Genomic DNA, 25676 nt, shown 5'->3' on the forward strand with positions numbered 1-25676 from the left:
AAATGCAAGAAAAGACACAAAAATATAGATTTTTTAATTTTCTAGGCAACCAATTATTTGAGGAAGAGCATGAACAATTTTGGGGAAGTGAGAAAGAATATGAACAATTTTGGGGAAGAACATGAATAACATGTTCTTCCAACTAAATAATGAAAAGAAAAAAATATATAATTAATATATTTTAGTTTTTATTATTTTATTATTTTTTTAAAATTAGAAGTTTAGAATTTGATTTTATCTGATGTGGTTTTTATTTATTTATTTATTATTTTAAATTAAATACCAATATGGCATTTTTAAAATGTCAAATAAAATTTTTCACTAGTATTTTATTGACCACGTTAGCGTTTAACATGCTAACGGTGAACTTTATCTGCCATTTAGACAATTTCTGTTAGTGAGATGACGGTAGGGACTAAAATGAGAATGTTTTTTCGATTTTAGGGACCGCATCCAGTAAAAAAAATGTAGGGACCAATCATTGGATAAATAATTTGAAAATCCAACCGTTGGATTACATGTTCTCTATATTTTTAACATGCATGCCAAAAATCTATATTGGATGTGAATGTTGGCAAATCCACCATTAGATTACATTATTTTTGTATATTATCCTTGCAAAATTTCAAGATTATTAAAGATCAGAAACATTGATCAATTCCCCTTGTCTGTAGTATGAAATATGACAAGAAATTACCCTACCACCATTATCCCTGGGAAGATAACTGTTTTCAAAGATCTGAATATTTTTTTTCCATCCCCAACCCTCCATTTAGCTCCCATGGAGATGACCCTCTCACTAGTAAATGTATCAGCAATTTCTCCTTAAAAAAATGTATCAGCAATTTTTTTCCCCTATATCATATTTTTTATTTTCTAAAATAGTCATTTTTATCCACCACAATCCCATTGTCATAATTCTACTTATTTTGGCCCAAATCCTCAATTGCACCGCATCTTACTGCAAGAATGGTCGTGTCCTACCAGTGTCCCATTGTCATAATTCTACTTATTTTGGCCCAAATCCTCAATTGCACCGCATCCTACCAGTGTCCTTTCGTATTTATGGGCTCGGTGTAGTTGGATCAGATGGCTTAGACCACTCACTATGTATTGGGCCCAAAAAGTAAATTTTTTAGAAAAAAAAAACTAAAGATATTACAAATTTTACTACATAAAACTTATAAATTGATATGATAATAAATGTAATTAGTGCGTATCCACTACCTCATAATCAAATCTTGGAATTGCATTTTTTTGATTAATAACACATCAGTTTGTAAGATCAATATAATAAAACTAATACCTGAAACACTGCTCAATTTTTTAATTCTATATTTCCTGTCTATTCAAACCCTGTGAACCACCGCATACCCTTGGTGCGATGGTCACTCCACAAGTATAAGTGCTTGTGGGGTGTGGAGGGTAAGGGTTGAAGTTTAAATCTCTAGGAGGGAGCTTCACATACATTAGAGTAGAAATTCTATCTTGTAAAAAAAAAAAAAAAAAAAAAAAAAACCCAATGAACAAAAATCAGTAAACCACCAATCATATTCATAAAGTACCATATTCTCAAATCAAAAACAACTTGAACCATGAAAATTTTAAGGTCCATTCTATTCTCCATTTACACATATCTTTAGCAACCGAAGAGAGAGAGTGAGAGAGTGAGAGAGAGTATTTGCCCAAAAAAAAAAAAAAAAAAAAACCAATAACCAAATGAGAAATAGCCATCAAAATCAAAATCAAACCCAAACAACCACAAACATTCCCAAGAAAAATCATAACTGTTGACTCTGTAGTGTAGGTGGGCAAATCGTAAACAAAAGTTGTCTTGAGAATGTGGTTCATGTGTATTTGAAGTCCAAGACTTGTACTAAAAAAAAATTGCAAGTTTTGAAATCTCGATTCATGTCGATCAATCAAGATTTTTGATACATGACACTTAACTTGATAGGTCGAGAATTGTGCTGCTGATAGATTCTAGATCCAGCCCAATCATTTATCTAAGCTTCTAGGTTAAAGTTGAAGACCATTCAAGATCTGGCGAACTAGTTGAAGTTGCTATATCCAATACATACACAAGCTACTAGAAGGAATCTTCAAGAGGGTTCTTGAAGTCGTGACCACGTTCCAAAAGATCTATAGAAAGAAGAGCTCAAGAATTTGGAGTTCTATGGGGTCATATTAGTAAGTATTACATGACATAACATTAAATTTTAAGGGTTGAATCTATCGTAAAACTTTCACTCTATATTAATAAATTTGTTTTCCTGACTCGAGTTTTCTCTTCATCACCATATCACAATGTTCTTTATCTTTCATTGTTATTGTTTTGCGATATGGCGTGTGAATGACTAATAGAAACTGAATCTCCAAGCGTAATTGGTTAATTATTACTCTAAGACTTAAAATTGGTAATTTGGCACAACCTGGGGTCTACATTTGCCCCAACAATAAACATGAGAACTTTGAATATTATTATTTGTTCTTAAAGAAAAGTCAATTTTGAATGAACATACCTTACAAGTCACAAGGGCTATTACCGATATAACCTATGAAGAATCTAGAAGAGCAAACGAGGAATTGCTTCCATTTAGGCCAATCAAATTATATCATGGAAAACCTTGCCATGCTTTGATGCATCTAAAACATGAAAACCCATGTGAGAAATAGAGGAATAAGGTCGCAAGACTCAAACTATAGCCCTAAAAATCGAAAACAAAGCCATACAAATTAAAAAAAAAAAAAAAAAAAACCCTCATTCGGTCCAATTGTCAAACCTTTCCAACGTGGAAGGGAATGACTTGTCATTTTTTTTATTTTTATTTTGCCGACTTTAGTGATTTATGACAAGTCATTCTCTTCGACGTTGGAAAGTTTTGACAATTGGACCGAATGAGGGATTTATTTATTTATTTATTTTTTGGGTAGTATGCTTAATAGTTTTGGCTATTTGTGCCGACATAGTTAATTCTTACCTAAGTCTGGTGTGGAAGTTTTATCATGTCCAAATAATTCTTGATTATAGGGATAATAAGGATTGTCATTATTAGCAATACGGGCTTCTGAGGATGCCTCGGATTCTTGTTCATCTTCCTTTTCTTTTGAGTTAGCATTTGCAGCTTTTTCTTCATCCTTCCAATGTTGTTTTAACAGTGCAATTATGGCAAATCTGTTGAGACCATCGAAGGCAAACTTCTTCTTTTTGGACTTAGCAAAAGACTTAGCAGGTGTGGCAGTAGATGTAGTTGCAAGTGTAGTAGGGTGAGGCATGACTGCCTGAATACGGGGGTAAGCCGAGGAATGTCTTCTTTCATTGATCATTAAAGGTTTGTTGTTATTATTACCAAAACTTATTTTAACAATTTCATCAAGATACTATTGGATATAATCAAGATTAATTTCATCAGATGCAAATTTAGCAGGCTAAGTTTCTCCTTCCAACAACCATTCATTAGGAAGAGTAATATCTTTCCAATGAATCAATTTTGGAATTTGAACCCTAACATCTAGAGTGAAACATTGGATTAATAAAGTCTTGTCACTAGTATTTTTAAGTCTAGCATTTGGATTAAGATTAGTTTTCAACAATATAATAATAATAATAATAATAATAATAATAATAATAATAATAAAAGTGTTGTGTCTACAATATTTTCATCACACTTTCTCAACAAATCTTTGGGGTTAAGTTGTTATTAGTTTTAATTTGAATTCATCATCGAAATTACTTTTTTACCTATCAGCAACAGTTAGTAACAACTTACCACTTAAAATTTTTTGTGCATATATTGTGGAAATAACATTTATCATGTTATAATATGTATTTTAAACTATTAAGAATGCACGAAACAACACACCGTTATGCTTATATATTTTTATGTGCATTTTTTTTTTTTTGCTTTTGTTTTTGATAGAGTTTTAAGCTATGACGTTTGTTTCTGATGATTATGTTATTTATCACCAGATTAAGACATTAGTTGATTTTTGGTGTAAGTGAAGATTAAATCTTAAATTCCTTATTCAATTTTCAGAAATTTTACTAGTTAAACAAACTGAAACACAGTACTTTGCAAACTTTGTGAGCAACATTCTCTGCTTGAATGTCAGAAAATGATAAAAATAAACAATTCTTCTACGTCTACAAGTTTTGTGTCACAAATGCAGCTTTTTTCTCCACTATTCAATATCGACCCTATTAGAGTTGTAATAAAAAAGCATAAAAAAAATTATGTTCTTAAACTTTCTCTAAAAGATTTTATTTAAGGCTTCAAAAAAAAAAAAAAAAAAAAATCTGAAATGTTATACGTTCACTAAAATTTTTGTCAATTCATGTAATTTTGCATCATTCATGCCTTTCCTTGTACTTTTGATAGGGAAACAAAAAGGCATTTTTTTTTTTTAATCCTATAAGAATGAGCTCTCGAAATTGTCTCAACGTAATTAATCTTTTGTTTCCCATTAACTTTTTTAATGGTAATTCTTTCTGATTGGGAAATGGATTAAAAAAAGAAAAGTAAAAGAATTTGATTCGAGTTTATCTGGCCTGGCTAGAACCAAAAAGTCCAGAAAAGCCTGCTCCATAAAATGATAAAATACAAAAGTAAAGTTACAAAGTCAAGCAAGCAACGCATAAACAATCAAAAAGAAAGGTCACACAGCTCAGCTAATCTCCAATATCCAATCTCTGTTCTCCATTATTCTCCAAATTCAAACATCACCCTTTAACGAAAGAAGCCGTCTTGAACCAAACCTGCTCCCAATTCCTACCTGCAATTCAATTCTTCTCTTTGTTCACTTCAACCACCACCTAACCTTGAACCTTTCTCTCTCTCTCTCTCTCTCTGATGGTTTTGCTTTGGTGTTTTCTTTGTCTGCATAACCAAATCCCTGTCTCTTGAAATGGGGTTTCTTCATAGAAAGCTGGGTAGTGACGATCCAGACTGTTCATGTTATGGTTATTATGTTTCAGGCAAATGTCCAGAAGATTGTCAAAATCCCTGTCCGATTTTCTGTCCACCCCCACCAAGTCCTCCCCCCCCTTCAGAAAAAACCCATAATATCCCAACTTATGTGATCGCCATAGGCACGGTTTTCGCCGCTGCTTTTATTATCGTTTGTTTTTTGGCTATCTATTCACGCTACTATTTACGCCGGCGCAACTCAAGGAGGAGCACACAGTCACAAACTGAAGAGACCCGGGATGAGTTTTTTGATGAAGAAGAAGGACCTATCATTGACCATCCCATCTGGTACATACGCACCGTTGGTCTACAACCATCAGTTATAAGTTCAATCAGGGTTTGCAAGTATAAGAGAGGTGATGGTCTTGTTGAAGGAACAGAGTGCTCTGTTTGCTTGGGTGAGTTTGAAGAAGATGAGAGTCTTAGACTGTTACCCAAGTGTAATCATGCTTTTCACATCCCTTGTATTGATACTTGGCTTCGATCACACACCAATTGCCCCATGTGCCGTGCGCCTATCATCAGAAGCACGTCCATGACGCCGGTGCCAGAGCCTGAGGTCGAGAATTTAGATGCAGGGGAAGAAGCCCAAGTGGAGATTTCACATAGTAGTAGTGAATCCGATCGGGACATTGAAGAAGAGGTTTGTGAGGTAAGGATTGGTGTAGAGGAAGGTGGATCAGTGTCTGAGAATGGTGAGAAAAGATGTGGGAATTCAAATGTGGAAGTGAATGGCATACAACCATTGAGAAGATCAGTTTCCTTGGACTCTTTGTCAGCTTCAAGGATCAGTCTTGCTGTTGCTAATATTGTTCCAGTAGAGTCTGCTGGGAATTCAGAAACCCAATTGGTAAAATTGAATGAAAACACAAGAATTGTTGGAAATAGAGGTGATGGGAATAGGACTTTGTTGAGATTATTGGGTAGTTCTTCAAAAGCGAGATTGCTGCCAAATAGGCCTATTTTCATGAAGAGATCTGTTTCCTGGAGTGGGAAATTCAAGTTAGGCAACTATAGCCAGAGCCGAAACTTGGTTTTGCGAAGCTTTTGATCTTGCTCATGTTGTCAAGTAAGTTTTCTGAAAAAATTGATGTGTCACAAGTTCTTGCTAAGCTGAGATGTTACAGAATTTTACTTTTATGTGTCTGATACTATGTAATAAAGTCATAGTCATAAGGTCCCAAAGTGTATAGTGACAAGAGGAAATTGAGATTGATCCATAAGTGGGATTCATCTCAGATGTTCATTTCTGTATTTGTCAACTTTCAAGTTTTCAAAGGGAGCTCAACAGTTGTAACTTATTTTCAAACTGCTGCAATTACAATGCTATCTATATTCATTTAGAGGCCAAATAATCAAATCCGACTACGTTATGCTCAATTTGATCATCCAATCTATATATTTTATTCTGTTACATTTCGTTTCAAAATTTGTTCACTTCTGGATTTTTTTTTCCCTTCTTTTGATTTCATATAATTAAGTTATTTTTCTTTAGCTCATCACATAGGATGCCACCTGTTTTGTTCATGGATTTTATTTGATGGATTATGACCAAACCATGTGTTTACTTGAAATCCTAAACAGAAACACAACCAGATACGAACCATGTCTCATGAAACAAAGGTCACTAATTTAATCTCCCTTCTCCCTTTCCTTAGGGCCAAAAACTCTGTTTCTTTTTTGTTTTGCTAAATGGTAAGTTTTCATTAGGGGGAAGAGGCAAGAACATCTCTCAGCCTAGCTTATCTAACAGAGGGAAGGATAAATTATTAAAAAAAAAAGAAAGCTCAATAATAAAAAAATGTATGAATTATACTATCCACCTCCCTTAAGGTTTGAGGAAGATTTCCTTGCCCTGAGGTGCTAATAATTTCTGTGAGAATAATCTATAGGATAAATCATACCATAGATTTGCTCAAGGGAAAACGGGCAATGCCTTAGTTTCCATCGCCATCTTCTTTGAGGAAGAGTTCATTCTTCGGCAATTTATTCATAATCTCATCACTCTCATCCTAAAAATAGAGAATGCAGCCACTAAAAGTCAATTCCAACAAATATCTCTTTGCAATGTTATTAACAATGCAAATTCCTAAATTCTTGCAAATTTGTTAAATCCTCTTCTTCCTAGATATCTAATTGGCATGTAAAATTTGTTCATGGAAGAAGAATCTGGGATAATAGTATCTTAGCCCAGTAAATCATTTCGTTCTGTGAGCTTGAAGCAAAGTAGACAAGGATTGATTGGCTTGAAGGTAGATATGGAGAAAGCCTATGTTAGGCTTGAGTGGTCTTTCATTCTCCAACAGCTCAGGTGTTTTGGATTCTCAGAGCAATGGGTGTAATGGATAGAGCAATACATCTCAACGATGCTTTCTCTATCTTAATCATTGACAGTTACCATGATTCTTCAAACCTCAATGATGCCCAAGAAAAGGGGACCCTATGCCTCCTTTCTTATTAATCCTTGTTGTAGAGGTTCTGTCAAGGGTGTAGTTACAAATTTTCAATGGACAGACTATTTGGGGCTAACCGAAAGTGGTAAAAGTGAGCAGAGCTTTCGCTAGCCATCTGTCAACTGCATTTATTTCTGTTCATTCTCAATGAAGAGCAACAAGCAGAAGCTCTAATATCATTTACACGGCCTGGTCAGGTAAAGCAGTCAATTTGTTCCTACTAAAGTCTCAGATCTTCAGCAGGAGCATTAGTATAGCTGAAAGAGCTCCTTTATCCTCAATCATGGGGTTTACAATTGAAGATGCTAAAAAAGCCAACTATCTAGGCTTGCCACTCAAAATTAGTGCCATTAAATCCAAAGCCTTTGAAGGTGCGGTGCAAAATTTCAATACAAATTACAAGGGTGAAAGCAAAAATGATTATCCTAGGCTGCTCAAGCCACGTTAATTAGATTTGTGGCATTTGCTATGCCATCCTATTTAATGTCCTTCTTTGTGTTACCCGATGAGAGTCACCTCCTACTTGGACTTCATGTACAGAAGATTTTAGTCTGATCTTCAAAATTCTAAACCAATGCTTTTGTCTCAAAATTTAGGATGCCGAATGTAGCCCCAAATCTTACAGCGACCTTGCCTTAAGATGGATGGGAGATTAAAATGGGGCTTTAGTTGACAAATGCACATTCTGTGGGATCCCAACTGAAACAACCATTCATATTTTCACGAAAGACCCTTTTTGTTCAACAATTATGGGCAACCTCTTTATGGTCTATCCATCCTAATCTCCATTTCTTCTACTTTCCAATGTGAGAAGTCATTATCAGCCAAACCTTTTCTTTAAACTTGGATTGCGGATGGGGCCAAAGAGTTTACTCTTTTTTTGGGGCAACGTTATACATTTGCTAGCAAGAATCAAAACAATTCATGAACGTAAGAAATCGTTTCAAATATTCAGAGGAAAAAAAAATCGTTTCCAAACAACACCATAAATCCAAAAGAACCTTAATAATCAATCTCCAACGAAGTGAAGTCCCCTCCAACTAAATAAATGAAAAATACTTATGGTGTTACTGTAAAGGAGGGATACCGCTGCGCCAAAATGAGTAGGGAGTAATTTACGATGATGGGCCAAGCGTGAACAGTCAGGGGATGTAATTTGGGCAGAAGCTTTGGTTATTTGTTTGATGTGTTTGGCTAGTTTTAGAATTAACTAACATCATTCTTGAAGGAGATGCTGCTAAGCTTTTAGAAGCTTTTAAATTCCCTACAAACTTTGAGATGGATATAGTCTGCATCTTTCAAAGACAAGTCTTAAATGGGAAATGTAATCGTTAGCTGCTTTGGATTTCACAACTATGGTTTCCCAGATGTTCTCCAATCCAAATGGCATAAACGTGTAGTAAAAAATCCCCATAGGCATTCTGAAGGAAGTTTTCCAGGCATTATTGGTTGCATCTTGATTTGATTGTATCTCGAAAACCCATCCATGATAAAGAACATTTTATTGTTATTGTAGGCGTTCATGAGAGCATACATGTTGGATAAAGGAAAATCTCTGAAATCCACGCAGTAGCTGATCAAACTATTTTTCTTCAACATGAGAAAAATATTGGTAAGCCAATTGGGATAATGGCAAGGTTTGACAAAGCTTGCACTAATAAGCTTTTCTACTTTTGCGTTAATATAAATTAATTTCTGATTTGAAGTTTTATCCAAGTAGTGTTACCTGCGGCACTCCTGAGTTTTGTCACAAGCTTGCCTTAATTTGTCAAACAAAAAAATGGGTAATTATTGTTTGACACCCTGCGTGTATACTACTTCACACAAAATCCACATTTTTCAAGAATTTCTACACTTCACACATGATAAAAAAGAGTGTGGACGCTTTACATAAATTTAAGTTCAGTGAGTGAGATAAAATGAGATACCGAAATATGGTGTTTTGGGAAGATCACAGGAAACCTGATACAATGTCGAAAGCAAACACTTGAACTTTTTTTCTTGCATGATGTTTGAGTCATTTTGGCCTTTGGACATGCTAGATTCCACCATATCAACCTGGCATTTGGATATGGAACTTCCAGGACGTGGATAGCTCTGGACACCATCTGGGAATATAGCTTGTGCAAACCCTTCCACATCTTGACTGAATACTATACGCACACCACACTTTGTAGGCTCAATAAAAGGGTGTTCAATTGCAATCGAAGCACCAATGCAATCACAATCATCTAAGTGGTCTCCAAGTCTTGCAGCTGGTATGTATACATGAAATGTAAATGAACTAGCATCGAGGAATCCATTGCGCTTTAGGACTAGAGGATAACATTCTACACGAACTCTATTCATATTGGAACGAAAATTGAACTCTGCAAGAAATTTTAAATCCAGCCTCGAAAAAAGGTCATTAAAATTTTCAGAGACTACACAAACAACAGATAGAGCAATTCCTCTCCAATAACTATTTGTGCATAGATCAGAAGAAGGGATTGTTACAGATGATGGAGGGCCCTGACGGATGAACCACTTTGGAATTTCAGTTACAAGTGAATAGATGCCAAGTTCAACATCTTGGTTAATTGCCGCCTATTTCATATTTAAAATAGTAAGTATAATGATGTACAATGCATGCGTGTGTGTGTTTGAAAGAGCGAGAGAGAGAGAGAGAGAGTTACCTTCACATGTCTTTCCCACAGTAGCTCTAACTGATCTACTGGCGTAAACAAACCTGAGTAAGTAATTTCTCCTTCATTCCCGTAAAAATCAACAGTAGTGAATCCTGTTTCACCCGACGTCCACATAACTTGATTCGAATAATTTTCCAGTGGACATCCTTGTGCCATTACATATAGTGTACTCAAGGGAAGATCTGGCAATGATTGAAGCCTACTGCAATCTTTCAACTCAAAAATTTTAAGACTAGAAAGCTGAGAAATGCTACTAGGCAAGTGTGTAAACTTGTTGTTGCTCAAATTCAGAGACCGCAACAAGGATAAGCAACTAAGATCATCGGGGAGTGCTCCGTCTAATAAATTGCAGTCACTTAGATCCAAAGATACCATGAAGCTTAACCCAGATGACCTTGGCAATAACAAGTTGGTGGGATCTTGGGTAGGGAAGAAGCAATATTTCAATAAATCATGTGGAGCACAGATGCGGGAGAGTCCTTGCAGAAGCCATGATTTAGGTGGTTGAACCTTATTACATCCTTTTAGAATGAGAATTTTAAGAGATGGCAAACACACACTTGGAAAGCTCAAAAGTTTTTTGCAATTTTGAAGACTTAACAAAGTCAGACTGGTCAAATCCTCAATTGTTAAAGGTAGTTCTTCTATAGCAGTTCCATCCAAATTAAGCTCTAACAAGCGTTTGAGAGATCCAACGGATGGGTGAAGCTTATGCAATCTTATGCAACCTCGAAGAATTAGCCTCTCAAGACTTTGGAGTCCATTAAAGTTTGGAGTCATGATTAAGTTTTGGGAGTTACTAAGATCCATGAGTTTTAACTTGTCCAAGTTCTGTGATAAAACAATAAATAGATATGAAACATGAAGTAGTCAGGAATTTAGTCGATCTAAGCTAAAAAAAAGGGCCGTTGCATTAGTAAAATACTTACACTAAATTCCTTTGGTAGTTGCTTAATGTGGCTACGAGGCATAATGAGTTCAACAAGATTGTTTGGTTGAAAATGCCTTGGCATGAATTTCAAAGGGTAATCGTGCCATTCCATCACTCGTAACTCATTAGAAAGAAAACTAAGGCCTTGTGGAAGGTGCACATTGCAAATTTTAATCATCCTTAGTCTTTTCATATTTGAGAAGGCTTTGGCATTCAAGTCTTCTATATGCAGAGGCGAGTTTAGCACCATGCCTTCAACAATTTTTGTTCCCTGATATTTACAAACAATGAAATTAGTGTAGGACAAGATCCAACAAATAATTATGAGCCATGTAAAAACATTTATATCTACGTACCATTCCACTTACTGTATTGTTCTTTAGTACATGGAATATATCCTCACAAAGCCATAACCTACTGCGTCTTCCAGGCTCTTGAAATGATTCACGACAAACGATTCTCCAACCCATTTCTTGTAGCAAATCATGCATCCACAATTTTCTTCCTAAAATGGTAATGAGAGATTTGTCATTGAGAGTTTCCAAATCCATATAGCAACTAGAACCTTTTATATCTACCACTCGATCTTTGTCCTCCCCTTTGAAGAAACATGCAATATCTAGAAAAAGATTTTTGACAGTATCCTTCAATCCCTTATAACCTATTTCAAGTGTATCTAGAATTTCTCCATCATGATTTTCTTTTAGTTGATCTAAGTAATTTTCCCATACACTTCTTGTTTTACCAATCAAGGAGGAACCCAAAACTTTAAGAGCTAAAGGAAGGCCTTTAGCATACTTCACAAAACCTTTGGACAAATCCAAAAATTCTTTTCTCGGAGTGGTTTTATTAAACACTGTCAAACTAAAGAGCTCAAGGGATTTATCATTGGCTAGTCCCTCTACTCTATATATATAATCCACCCTACACATTTCCAACAGGTGCTTATCCTTAGTTGTTACAATGATCCTACTTCCCTGACTGAACCAATCATGATTCCCTGCTAATGCTTGTAGTTGTTCATATTTATCAACATCATCAACAATAAGAAGAACCTTTTTGGTGGGTAGTCTCTTCTTTATCAATCCGATTCCCACATGATGATTCCAAATGTTTGCTTCTTTTTCCATAAAGGCCTCAGAAAGAAGTTGTTTTTGTAAATAAACAATACCATGTTTTTCAACCGTTTCTCTAACATTATAAATAAAGCTACTAGCTTCAAATTGACGGCAAATTCTTTTATAAATGAAATATGCCAGAGTGGTCTTACCAATGCCGCCCATCCCCCAAATCCCTATAAAACGAACACCATCCAGTTTAGTGCCACATAGGTTCATCATTTTCTCGACATGAGAGTCCATTCCAACAAGGTGCTCACAAGCATTTGGGAATTCACGATTTAATTCATGAAATATCATGTCAATGATTTCCTGAACAACTTCTGATTCATACCTATAAAAAATGATCAAACGATTAGTGATGTAGCCAACAATTTTATTTTGGGGATCTTAGTTAACCTTAGTTTGTAAAAAGGTATATATACACACATGTATGATACATATATGTGTTTATTATAAATTGAATATAATTTCTTTATATTTAAAAGAAAAAATATTACAAACCCACAAGCTTCAGGAAGCATGGAAACCTTATTTGGGCTTTGTGTCCATGTCCAACATGTGTTGGAAACCAGACACCTTTTGGACACGCTAACACCTCTAAGACATGGCTACATGAGGGTCCCAACCCTTCATAAATATATATATATATATATATATATATATATGAGGGGACACAACACGGGTATATTTTGAATTTTATAATTTGTTAAAGTATTATTCATTATTAGTCTTAAATTGATATATTTCTAGGATTATATGAACAATAATTAATTAAATATGTATTTCTGACATGCTGTGTCTTAAATTTTTTTTAAATTGTTGTATCAGTGTGTTGTATTTGTGTCCGTGTTATCTTGTCCATGCTTTCTAGCTCTCTATTTGTCTCCATTTCTAAATGGTTAGTTATTGAATGTGTAACAATAATGAAGTTTAGTTAGTAAATGATAAAAAATAAATGTCTTACGATAGTAAATTATTTTGTTTACGTCAATAGTACAAACTAACAAATAATAAATAATGAGAAACAAATAATAAATATACAATAATGAGAAACAATTATAAGTAGTCACAAAATTTGTTGCAATAGATGAACCATAAAACACTTCTTACAATGTTTTTTTTTTTTTTTTTTTTTTGAGAGAGAGAGAGAGAGTTTCAATTTCAGCCTACACTAAAAAACCGATTTGGTATTTTGATTTGATGATAAAGAGTTATTATTAGGAGCGGACATCATAGGTTGAAATTCTCTTCTTACAATGATTCAATTGCAACATTTTTGGTAATTGTATAAGAGCATTCAGATTAAACATGCTAAAATAGCACAATGTCCAAAATTTGCTCAATGAATTCTAAAAATACCCACATCAATTTATGTTTTCATCAGGAAAAATAAGATGTCACTACGCTACTTGTCCAAATTTAGGAGGCACTCAAGCTAGTTTATACATTTTATTATTTTATTCATTTCTTTATTTTTCTATTGTTCTCGCTCTCTCTCCCTCTCTCCTTGTCTTTGTTTCTTCTCTTGTTTCTCAGTGACCAACTCTCTTCTTTTCGCTTCTTATGAGTGCCATCAAATTTAAAACTTGGTTCTCTCCCCGCACCCCTAGGCGTATAAAAGATCAAGTGGCAGGTATCCTTGGCCTCCCTACCACAGACCGCATAGGAACCTATCTTGGAACGCCCATTTTTACCACCCGTCGAACAGCTAGCGCCTATCAATATCTGGTGGATAATATCCGTAAGCGAATAGAAGGATGGCAAGCTAGGTATCTTTCAATGGCTGGCAGAGCCACCCTCATCAAAGCTTCGGTCACTTCTGTCCCACTATATGCCATGCAAACCACGCTTCTCCCGCAAAAGATTTGCCACCACATAGATAAACTGAGCTGTCACTTCCTCTGGGGGGACACCGATCATCACAGGGGTTGCCACATTGTTAATTGGGAGACTGTCACGCTCCCCAAAGAGGTTGGAGGGTTGGACATATCCTCTACCCGGCATAGAAACAAAGCTATCCTCATGAACCAGGCCTGGCGCCTCTATTCCAATACCACTTCGCTCTGGGCCAGGGTCCTAAAAGCTAAATATTTTCCTCATGCTACTGTGTTTACCAGTCCCCGAATATCAAGAGGATCACATATTTGGACCGCTATCTCACTAGGGGCCGAGCTACTTCTTGAAGGCATGCGGTGGATTGTAGGAGATGGAAGGACTATTCGAATTTGGAAGATCATTAGCTTCCTAACGGTTCCCTGCAGAATTATATTGAGGGTCCTCTCCTCCCCTAGGAGGACGACCGCCGAGTCAACTCTCTTTGGTCAAACCAAGCTTGGTCTTTCGACTCTCTTAACCTCCCCCTCTCCACCCAACTCCAAGACCTTCTTCAAGGTATCCTTGTGGCCTGCTTTGTTAGCCTTACTGACTCTTTTCTATGGCTCCACAATAAGGGCACGTGTTTCGTCAAATCCGCTTCAAAATTCCTTTATCAGCGCCAACAAGCCCCTTGGAACAAAGCCCTTTGGCACTGGATCTGGGTTTCCCCTTGCCCCAAAAAGATCCAAATTTTTTTGTGGAAGGCTCTGCGTAATCGACTCCCCACCAAAACATACCTATCCTTTGGACATCCATCTGTGGATACCCGCTGTCCCAGATGCCACTCACCTGAAACGACTATACACATTCTTCGTGATTGTCCTTGGGCAAAAGAGGTCTGGCACCAATCCCCAGGTATCCTGCCCATGTCCTTCTTCCAATTGCCGCTTCAAGACTAGCTGAGATATAATGCTACGGTGGTTAGGACCTCCTTACCCCACCACCCCCCATGGCAGGTTTATTTCCCCTTCACCTGTTGGAAACTTTGGTTAGCACAAAATGAAAGAATATTCAAAAACCAGTCCCGCTCCCAACATAGCCTTATCTACTCCTCTGTACAAGCGGCGACAGAGTTTCATTTCCTCTCCGGTACCACTAAACGACCCTCGGACCTGATTCCTCAGCTTATCAGCTGGCAAGCCCCCCCCCACCCCTTTCTTAAACTCAACACTGATGGTAATGCCCTTGATAACCCTAGATTGGCCGGAGCAGGGGGTGTTCTTCGAGATCACCAGGGCCAATGGATCTCAGGGTTCTCAGCGCATGTGGGCCTCGCAACAAACAATTTGGCTGAGTTGGTGGCAGTCAGATAAGGATTGTCAATGGCATGGAATATGGGCGTGGAGCTCCTTCAGCTGGAACTAGATTCTAAAATGGTCCTAAACTGGCTAACAAATACAAATATGAACTATCCCACTAATATTCTGCCTTTGATATGTGATTGCAAGAACCTCTTGGATCAGGAAAGGGAAGTTCACATGCAACACGTGTACCGTGAGGCAAATGGCTGTGCAGATGCTCTAGCAAAGCGGGGGACCCACCATCGGAATCTGATGACTGTGTATAGCGAATGTCTCACTTTTGTTTATGTATCATATGTGAGGGACTTGACTGGCTTGGGGGAAACTCGGCTTTGTACCCCCGGCACAGTTGTTGGTGTTGTATGAACTCAGTTTGATATTAAATAAAACCTCCCGCTTTCCACCAAAAAAAGAAGAAGGCATCTCTCTCTCTCTCTCTCTCTCTTAAAATGTGCAGACTGATTGTTGTAGTGGATATGATTTGAAAGTGAAAGGGTTGGAGAAATGATTTGATTGTTGCGAAGGTGATGAGATTTGAAATTGAAGGGGTTGGTGAGACAAGGAGACACTTGAGAGAAGTATTAAAAAAATTAAAAAAGAATTAATACTATGATGAAATAGAAAACACGTTTAATAATCTGATATGAGGTTAAAAAAAAAGGTTAAATAAAATAGAAAAAGTAAGTTCTTTAATGTATAGTAGAAGAAAATTTTAGACAAACTGATATAAATGCTCTAAAACCTAATTGAAAGTTTTCTTTGGTTCAATTTGACTTGAAACGTACAAAAATAAATGTCATGATGATTATAGTCATGGAAGAGCTGTTAAGTATGAGTATGGATGATAATAATGATGCTATAGACCATTTGAAACCCAAAAAGAGAAAAAGTAAATCCAACATTTCGGAATATCATCTATTCTCATTGAAAGAAGGAAAGGTGAAATGTTACCTATCATGTATATGCCATCCAGCAATATCTCCTACTTTTCTTAAAGCAGCTCTCCATGCTTGTATCTTCTCTTTATTGACCTCAGCGTCTTTTTCATGCTTAGAGAAGGCTTTTTTAAAAGTTCTTGTTTGATTTCGAATGTGAGATGGTTTTACATGGTAGAAAATGGGCAAAATTGTCAACCGCGTCTCTTTCATGCATTTGACAATCTCAACAAGTTCATCCAAACACCAACTTGAGAAAGCGTAGTTTCTTGAGAGAATTGTGATTGCATACCTGGATTTCTCTATGGCTTTCATGAGCTTTGGACCAATGAATGTCCCTTGTTTTAGTTCTTCGCTATCCCTATAGACAGAAATGCCTCTGTCTTTCATAGCAGTATATAGCTGATCTGCAAAAGTCTTGCGGGTGTCAGAACCATAGAAACTGAGGAAAACATCGTATGACCAATGGGGTGTTGAAGAAATAGATGGTGAAGAAGAAGTCTCTTGAGTGCTCATGGAAGCCATTGGAAACTTACAACTTATGCTTTTGTTTATGGAAAAGAGTTCTATAAGAACTTCAATATTTGGCTTCAAAGAAATAAAAAGATAAAAAAAATTTAATATTCTGTATCAAGTTGGCTTACGTTACCGTTTACATTGTGAAATTCATGTTGACCCACGATTAAGGATTTTGCCATTTTGGTTATGTTGGCACGTGTGAGAAGCTCCCACCAAATGATGCATGTTCCAACTGATAGCCAGCCAGGGATGGAACTAGCATTTAAACTTAGAAGGGTCAAAGTTCTTTATTCAAAGATCTTAAAAAGTTGGAGAATTAATACTAGAGGTTGACAATGATGCATTATTAGCATTAATTTTTTAATTATTTGTATTTTTTCTTTTGAAAAAAAATTAATAATAGGAATTTTAATCAATAGTTTTCAAGGTTTGACAAAGGTTAGATTGATTATTTATTCTATCCACATTATAAATAAAAAAAATTATTTATTCTTTTCACATAAGTCTATAACTAATAACTTCATAATGCCATGATATGTATATATATATATATATATATATAATTAAAAGATTCTTAAAAAAAAAAAAAATACAAAAAACTATAGTTAAAAGTTTAAATCCATGTCAAGCATTATATTAATAATACAGCTTAAATCATCGCATACCCTTGGTGCGATGGTCACTCCATAAGTATAAGTGCTTGTGGGGTGTGGGGGGTAAGGGCTGAGGTTCAAATTTCCAAGAGGGGGCTTCATACACATATACAGTTAGATTAGGTTATAGTAAAATTTCTATATTTTATATAAAAAAATAATAATACAGCTAAAATAATGGTTAATAAATATCATGCATTAATATTCTGCGAAAAAAAGGTAAGACAATTATTGGTGTCTTGGTAAGGTTGAGATTTTTTAAGACAATTATTACTGTCTTGGTAAGGTTGAGATTTTTTTCCTTAAAAAAAAAAATGAAAGTTTGAAAAAATGGTATTTAAAAAAAAAAAAAGATCTATTAAACAATCACTTGATAATGGACAATAAGTTTGAGTCTTTAACTAAGTAAATAATAAAGTTTTTCCCATCATTACTTTTTTTTTTTTGAGAGAGTTCCCATCATTACATTAATTTAGCTATGGCACAAAGTTTATTACCAATAGACTAATCATACACATGATTTGGTGGCATTTAGGTTAGGCACAAAATAATAAATTGCTATTGTTTTACACATGTATTACTATTTATGCATACATGCCTAGTGTGTCCCAAAGTTAATAAAATATTAAAAATCAATAAAATTCTATCATTCAAAAAATAAATAAATTTTTTTCACCAGATGAGTTAAAAACACCAACTGACCCAAGCTGGTGGTGATATTAACTGGTGTGTGGATGAAACAATCAGTGGTATAGGAGTTGTCTCTGTGGCTATGAGGTTGGAGTTATTTGAGAGAGGAATAGAGCTCTCAAATGAGAGGGAGAAATTGGGTAAATGTTATTAGGTATTTGTGATTTATTTTGCTAGAATTTGTAATTGATTTGTTGTTATTGTTTTGCTTAGACCAGATTTATGATTTGTTCAAAAATATATGTGCACTTCTTTTAAAGATTTTTCTTGTTATCTAATTTTGGGATTTCATGGGTCAGCTTGTAAATTTTTCTTGTTATCTACTTTAGAGTCAAAAGTAATTTGTATTTGTATTTGTATTTTTTTTTTTTTTTTTCTGTGTGTTAATATATATATTTGTGGGCATGGCCTCCTCAGCCCTAAGGTAGTTCCTTCACTGCCGTCACCACCTTTGCCGCACACAAACTGAGTTTTAATACACATTAAAATGTACACATGAAATTGTCTTCATGCAATTGTATGGATTTAAAGTCTTTTGTATGAGATGCCAATTACGTGACTTTAACAACAATTAATTTCGACTCTTTGGTTTCACTGATGATAGAAATCGTGATAAACATTAGGTTCTCTTTTTTTAATCAAAAATAAAATGAGTGAATCCTAAGTTTATATATAGGGAAATTTTTTTGATGATTCATGACCTTTCCCAATGATTTAATCTGTAGATTATACATTTTGTTTTTTAACAGAGGAACTTCATTAACTAGAATATAGAAACAGAGTTAGGAGGCCATCGCCTCTTAGAGGAACTTTTGTAGACTGTACTTTTTAAAATTCGAAGGGTAGTTGATGAAGACCTTTCAATAAGATAATACACCAATTGAATTTTGATATAGGACAGAGATTGAATTTCAAATTTTTTATTTAATTATTAGAAATTTTACCAATTTAGTTAATTAGAACTTACCATTCAAATTTCCTTTAGTTTGGAATAAAACACTCATATTCTTTATGTGGGTACCTAAGGCATGCTTAGGCATGCTTGGCAACGTCCTAGGCATTCTTGACAACGTCCTTGGCCGACCTAGGCATGCTTGCAAGCTTTGCGTCCCACATCGAAGGAAAACTCCCCCACTTTCTGCCTTATAAGCTGTGAAGTAAAGGGAGTAGTGTACCACCAAGCATCTCTGTGATCACAAGAGACTTGGTGGTACACTACTCCTTTTACTTCACAGCTTATAAGGCAGAAAGTGGGGGAGTTTTCCTTCGATGTGGGACGCAAAGGTTGCAAGCATGCCTAGGTCGGCCAAGGACGTTACAAGGCATGCCGAGGACGGCCTAGGACGTTGCAAGCATGCCTAGGACGTTGCCAAGCATGCCTAAGCATGCCTTAGGTACCCACAATAAAAGGAAACTCTCCCACTTTCTGCCTTATAAGCTGTGAAGCAAAGGGAGTAGTGTACCACTAAGTTTCTTGTGATAGCATGCCTAGGTCGGCTAAGGACGTTGTCAAGCATGCCGAGGACGTTGCAACGCATGTCGAGGACGGCCTAGGACGTTGCAAGCATGCCTAGGACGTTGCCAAGCATGCCTAAGCATGTCTTAGGTACCCACACTTTATAATATTTTTTTTTAAAAAATATTTTTAAACCTAATTAAGTTGAGGTAATCAAAACCCAACTGAAACAAACCATTTCAGCCCCGGCTCGGGTTAAAACTATATATTTATTTTTTTAAAAAGGTAAATAAAAAAAGGGAATAAAAGTATAAACCCCCCCCCCCCCCCCCCCCCCCCCCAAGTTGTCAAATTGTGCGATATATTACCCAAAAAAAAAAAAAAAAAAATTGTGCGGTGAGGTCAACCAGACCAACCCCCATCAATAACCTTTGCCAACTAGCGTCCCCAATAAATTAAAAAAAGTTAATGATAAAAATAAATAAATTATATATGAAAGGACAGAAACTTGTCCATTAAGTCCGAGGCATGATCTAACCAAAAAATATATTATATATTAAAAAGAAGAAAAGTCAAAGGCATCCACGGAAATAGCTTTTTTTATTAACTTAGCACGCAAAGAATTTCTCAAAAAACTTAGCACGCGAAAGAAATTAAAAAAAGTTAATGATAAAAATAAATAAATTATATATGAAAGGACAGAAACTTGTCCATTAAGTCCGAGGCATGATCTAACCAAAAAATATATTATATATTAAAAAAGAAGAAAAGTCAAAGGCATCCACGGAAATAGCTTTTTTTATTAACTTAGCACGCAAAGAATTTCTCAAAAAACTTAGCACGCGAAAGAAATTTATTTATTATATCGTATGGTTTGGTCAATATGTTAATTTTCTAATGTTTAATTCTTCTGTATAATTGATTGATTAGGATTTTGCCTTTTAATAAGTCATTGAATCAATCAATCTAAAAATTCTAATATTTAAAAAGATATGAAAGGTGTGAATGAGCGGAAGTAACGAGGAGCTCTTTCAGATGAAAGAATCGAGGAAATGGTGGACTGATGGCTTGCTGCACAATACACAAAATTCACAAAAATGTTTATAGTCGACCTAGATAGAGATGGATTGTTGGCAAAACTTATATTCAGTACTTAGAGTATCTCCAGTAGATTTTTTTATATTTTTGTACTGTTTGGACAGTGGACAGTGACATTTATCTTTTACCTTCCTACTTTTTCAAATATATCTTTCAACAGATTCTTTATCCTTTCTCTATCTCATTTAAATATTATTTCTTCATTCATTATTTATTCATATTTTAATACACGTATCTTCATACCCTCATCTCCATTCCTTTCATTGCTAATTTTTTATTTTGTTTTATTCTTTTGCTAATGAACAGTAGCACATCAGGTTTGGAGAATGACTGTTCATTAGCAAATTTTTTTTGAGTTTTAAAGAAGTTGTTGGAAGACTATTTTTTGGTTTCATTCTCCATTATAGAGATTATTTTGCTTTTACCTAAGCTATTGAAGATGTTCTTATGTGCTATTACTTAGATTCTTCTTTTAAGATTTAGCCATGTGACTATACTTAACTAAAAATACACTTCTATCTCATAAGAAAATAACCACATGGCTGAATCTTAAGAGAGAAAATCTAAAAAACAACACCTAAGTATTGTACCTAAATTTTGTTCATCATAGATTGCCAACTAGCTCTGTCAAAGGAATTTTGTCAATATCCTTTAATTTCTCAATTGCGGTGATCTTGGCATGAAATCTCTTGGGTAGAGATCTGAGTACCTTTCTAACAATCTTGGGTTTGAGAATGGTTTCCCCAAGATTAAAGGCTGAGTTCACTATGTCCTTGAGCTTGGCATAGAACTCATCGAATGACTCATCCTCTTCCATATTAATCTCTTCAAAACTCATGGTAAGCCTCTGAAACTTTGAATCCTTGACAGCCTTAGTTCCTTCATAAGTTGTCTGGAGGATTGTCCGTGCGTCCTTTGCAGTTTCAGTAGAGGACTGAGATGGAAGCATGGATAACGCACTAAATCTCCTCATTCGTGACCGCACTGAATAACGCATTCAATGCCTCGCTGTTGAAATTTGCCGCCTTGATCTTTGCATCATCCCAATCGGCTGACGCTTCCTTTGGCTTGGTCCAACCTATCTCCACAGTTTGCCACACTTTCTCATTTAATGACTATAAGAAAGCTCTCATGTGTACTTTCTAGTATGCATAGTTATTGTCATCAAATAAATAAGGTATAATAAGAGACTGTCCTCTATCCATGACAAATAGGGGTCAATGGATCACACAGCAAAAATTAATCCTAATTAGAGTGTACTTGCTTTGATACCACTTACTAGGCCAGGAATGTATTGACCCCTTGTGATGAATTAACTAATTAATCAACCAAATTAATTAATTAATTCAATTAGCATGCAATAAGCGTGGTAGCACAAACAAATCATCAATCAAGTTAATATGTAGCGGAAAATAAATTGATACAGTGATTTGTTTACGAATGGGGAAACCTATATGACAAAAACCCCACCGAGTGATTATAAGGTTACCACTCCTGAAAATCCACTGTTATCACAACAAGTGGTTACAAGTAAAGGAATCCCAGTATTTTATACCAACCTATAGTTGAACCCTTACCCTAATATCTAATTGGACTTGTTCTGTAGTGACAATCTCTCCTTTCAGTGCACGGCTCCCAATATGTGACTAACCAATTCGATGCGCAGATCCTAGTATGCGGCTTACACACTAACTTAAGAAGAATGTTGGCTACAAAGTTCTTTAGTTCATCAACACGATGAAGATTACGAAACTCCTTGGTTACAAAATCTTACGGCGTACAAACACAGCAACTTCTTGAAGAGAAAGATGAACTAGGGCATATGTCTTCAGTTCATAATATGCGTGTGAAAAACTTTTACATTGAGGTGCATCAGCTGTGACGGACCTTAAAACAATCCTTATATATGTTTAGGGTTGTGAGAAAAGAAAGCTCAAACATCTATACATAAATTAGATCTAAAAAACTGATTTTCTTAAATCTCGATAGATATCCTATCTATAGAACAGCTATCAAGCATCGGGCTTAAACAGTCTTTTAAACCTCGATAGATACTAGCTATCGAGTTTTAAAATCTAGCACTTTTTTACTTGATTCTTGGATAGACTTGCATGGTTTTAACACTTGAATTTGTAATTTTGTTTCTTAAAACATTAGACACATCCTAGATCTACCAAATTATAAGTAAAGTATGTTTTGTCAAAGGATTAACCAATTCTATATTGACATATGTTTCTAACATGATTCACATATGTCCTAACAAATTATTATGTTTTCACTGTTAGGATTAGTACTCTAAAGTCTTATTGTATGCCATGTATGACATTATGTATGATATTATATTGTGATTAATAAAATTGTTTTATTATTATCTAAAATAATGGTAACATGAATATTTTGACATTATCATATAATTCATGAGATGCATAGTATGTGATTTAGTCACAAAATATATAAATCATAAGTTCTTTTTAAACTCAGAATTTTAATTCGTAGTCGGTGATGAAATTAGGCATTTCATCTGTGAAGACTATAACATATCAACGAAAATGATTTGTCTTGATCATGGAAGTGGAGACTTCTAGTTGATATGTTTTAAGTGTTAAGATATATTGAGCTAGACTACTATGAGATTTATTATTCTACTAACAACTATCAAATGAATAATAAATCTCATGACTTTTATTTATATCAACTCTTAATCCTGAGAGAATAATGAACCTAATCATGAAGTGTAGGTTGCTTTGATATATCAAAAGTGAGATTTAAAGTCATGATCAAAACCTCAGTATGTTGGGTAACCACATTTAATGTTTTAGGAACATATATTCTCAGGATGAAATTCATAATTTCTTAATAAAGATATAAAATATTCCCTTGAGATAAATTTAATGGGTTTGGTTATTCAAAATGTTAGGCCTAACTACTTTAGTAAGAAGTTACTAAAGTATATATTTATGAAATTGAATTTCATAAATATATGATGAATAACTTAAAGGATTAAACTGGGTACTCAAAGATTAAGATGTAGTAACCTTCAAAGTGGCAATCAACATTCATGACTTTGTATTACTACGATTATTTTAATGAAGGGGTTGAATGTATAATAAAGTATTGGGATATAATTTATTAATAAGCCCTATAGTGCAATTATATTTATATAGTGGTATTAAATATAATTAACGGTAATTTTGGGCTTGTCAAGAGTTGATAGAAAGGCCCAAAACCCATTGGAGCTAGTGTCTTATTTGTCCCTTTTGGTCCCATTCCAAGTCACATACTAAAACCCAATTGGAATGACCTAAAAGGCTAGCCCAATTAGTAAATCAGTTATATATAAGGAGAAAAATACATAGAATGAGAAAAATATATAGAATTTGAAATGCATGAAAATATATGAAAATAGTATGTATGTGAGTGTAAGCCACTCTCTTATTCTCCCTTGAACACATACGTGTAAACTGAATGAGAGACCATGCTTCTTGGACATAAGTGGAATTGGACTGAAGATTAAAAGTATTCCCAAGTATTTCTAATCTTTGATTTTGAATTTCACTGCACCAAGGCACACTCTCTTGTTCTTAAATTATGAAATTTACATAGTACATGTTATCAATTGCAAATGAAGTAGATCTGTTATTTTTCTACTGGGTATATTTTGTATGTGATACAAACTATGTTTTTTCCAATATTAACAATTATACAAATTAATTATAAAGCTTACCTTGATCCATTGTTGAATTTTCTTAAGATCATGTCTTAGTATAAAAGGCACTTAATTCTTATAGAATTGGTTTCTCTATCTTGACCCGCTTTTCTCTTTAATTATTCAGTGTATGTGATGGGTTAGTTGAATGTCTCTTTTATAGGTAGAAAGAGGACCAATTTCCTTGTATCTATTATCTCCACTTACCCATCAAAGTTGGAGTTACTTAGGAAATTTACTTCTCCATTAACTAATTTTTTAAAGATAGGTAACATCTTGTTAAACCATAACATATATGAAGTTATCAAATGGATAAGTTATCAAATAACACAATTCATTCTTACATTCTTAACTTGGCCCATATGATAACTTAGGTCAAGGCTTAATAAGATTAACTATTAGGCGCAGAATGGTACATATCCTCTTACTTTAAATGGGTCATCATAATACTATAATTAAACAACCCACTAATGCAAGTCATGGCGGTTCTATATCAATAATACAACATAGTTCCTTCCATATACTACAACACTAGCAACTTGCTTAATATGGCTATCATTGAGAAGTGACTTAAAAGGTCCAACAATAATGTCTTTTTTGTTAGAGACTATTCCTATACATAAAATAAAACTATAACAATCAGAAACACATTTAATGAGATCTCCAAGTGTCAAAAGCATAAAGTAACTTTAAAATAACAGTAAGATATTTATGTGTTCTATTGATACTGGTTGTGTGTTTAAGTGTTTTATTGACACTCGTTGTTTCTGAAATTCTTCCTTAACAGTAAGATATTTCAATTCCATGTGTTTCGCACCATTAGAATACTTATCATTTTTAGAGAAAAACACAGCTGCAGAATTATCACAATAAATTCTTAGTGGCTTGGAAATAGAGTTAACAATTCTCAGTCCTAAGATAAAATTCCGCAACCACAATCCATAAACTGTGGCCTCAAAGCATGCCACAATTTAGCTTCCATAGTGGATGTAGCAATGATAGTTTACTTTGAATTTTTCCATGATATTGCTCTTCCAGCTAACATGAACAAATAACCAAAAGTGGACTTTCTACTATCAACACATCCAGCAAAATCTGAATCTAAGTAACCTATGATCTCAAGATTATCAAATCTGTTAAATGTGAGCATGTAATCCTTTGTGCCTTACAAGTACCTCATCACTTTCTTTGTAGCTTTCCAATGATCCAATCCTGGATTACTTTGGTATCTTCCTAACATACCAACAGCAAAATTGATGTCGGGTCCTGTACATGTTTGGGCAT

At 34.9% G+C, this 25676-nt stretch overlaps 2 protein-coding genes across 4 annotated transcripts; one reads left to right on the forward strand and one right to left on the reverse strand.

The window, feature by feature from the left end:
• The first annotated feature begins 4624 nt into the window (after positions 1–4624).
• LOC126705751 (RING-H2 finger protein ATL54-like) lies at positions 4625–6347 on the forward strand. The gene has a single exon (XM_050404931.1). The coding sequence runs from the start codon at positions 4906–4908 to the stop codon at positions 6016–6018; it is 1113 nt and encodes a 370-aa protein (XP_050260888.1). The 5' UTR covers positions 4625–4905; the 3' UTR covers positions 6019–6347.
• A 2850-nt stretch (positions 6348–9197) lies between these two features.
• Positions 9198–16836, reverse strand: LOC126706538 (TMV resistance protein N-like). Of its 3 annotated transcripts, XM_050406062.1 has the most exons (6): positions 16563–16836; positions 16287–16409; positions 11395–12490; positions 11037–11309; positions 10096–10938; positions 9198–10006 (listed from the first exon to the last, which is right to left on the reverse strand). In XM_050406062.1, exons 1-6 carry the CDS (start codon positions 16793–16795, stop codon positions 9323–9325), a joined length of 3252 nt encoding a protein of 1083 aa, XP_050262019.1. In that variant the 5' UTR covers positions 16796–16836; the 3' UTR covers positions 9198–9322. The 3 variants fall into 3 exon arrangements, with proteins under 3 accessions (XP_050262019.1, XP_050262018.1, XP_050262017.1); XM_050406061.1 differs by having other exon boundaries at positions 11407–12490; positions 16287–16836; XM_050406060.1 differs by having other exon boundaries at positions 16287–16836.
• Between the last annotated feature and the right edge of the window lie 8840 nt (positions 16837–25676).

This window comes from Quercus robur, chromosome 11 (assembly GCF_932294415.1).
Source record: "Quercus robur chromosome 11, dhQueRobu3.1, whole genome shotgun sequence".
In the NCBI taxonomy this organism is placed as follows: domain Eukaryota; kingdom Viridiplantae; phylum Streptophyta; class Magnoliopsida; order Fagales; family Fagaceae; genus Quercus; species Quercus robur.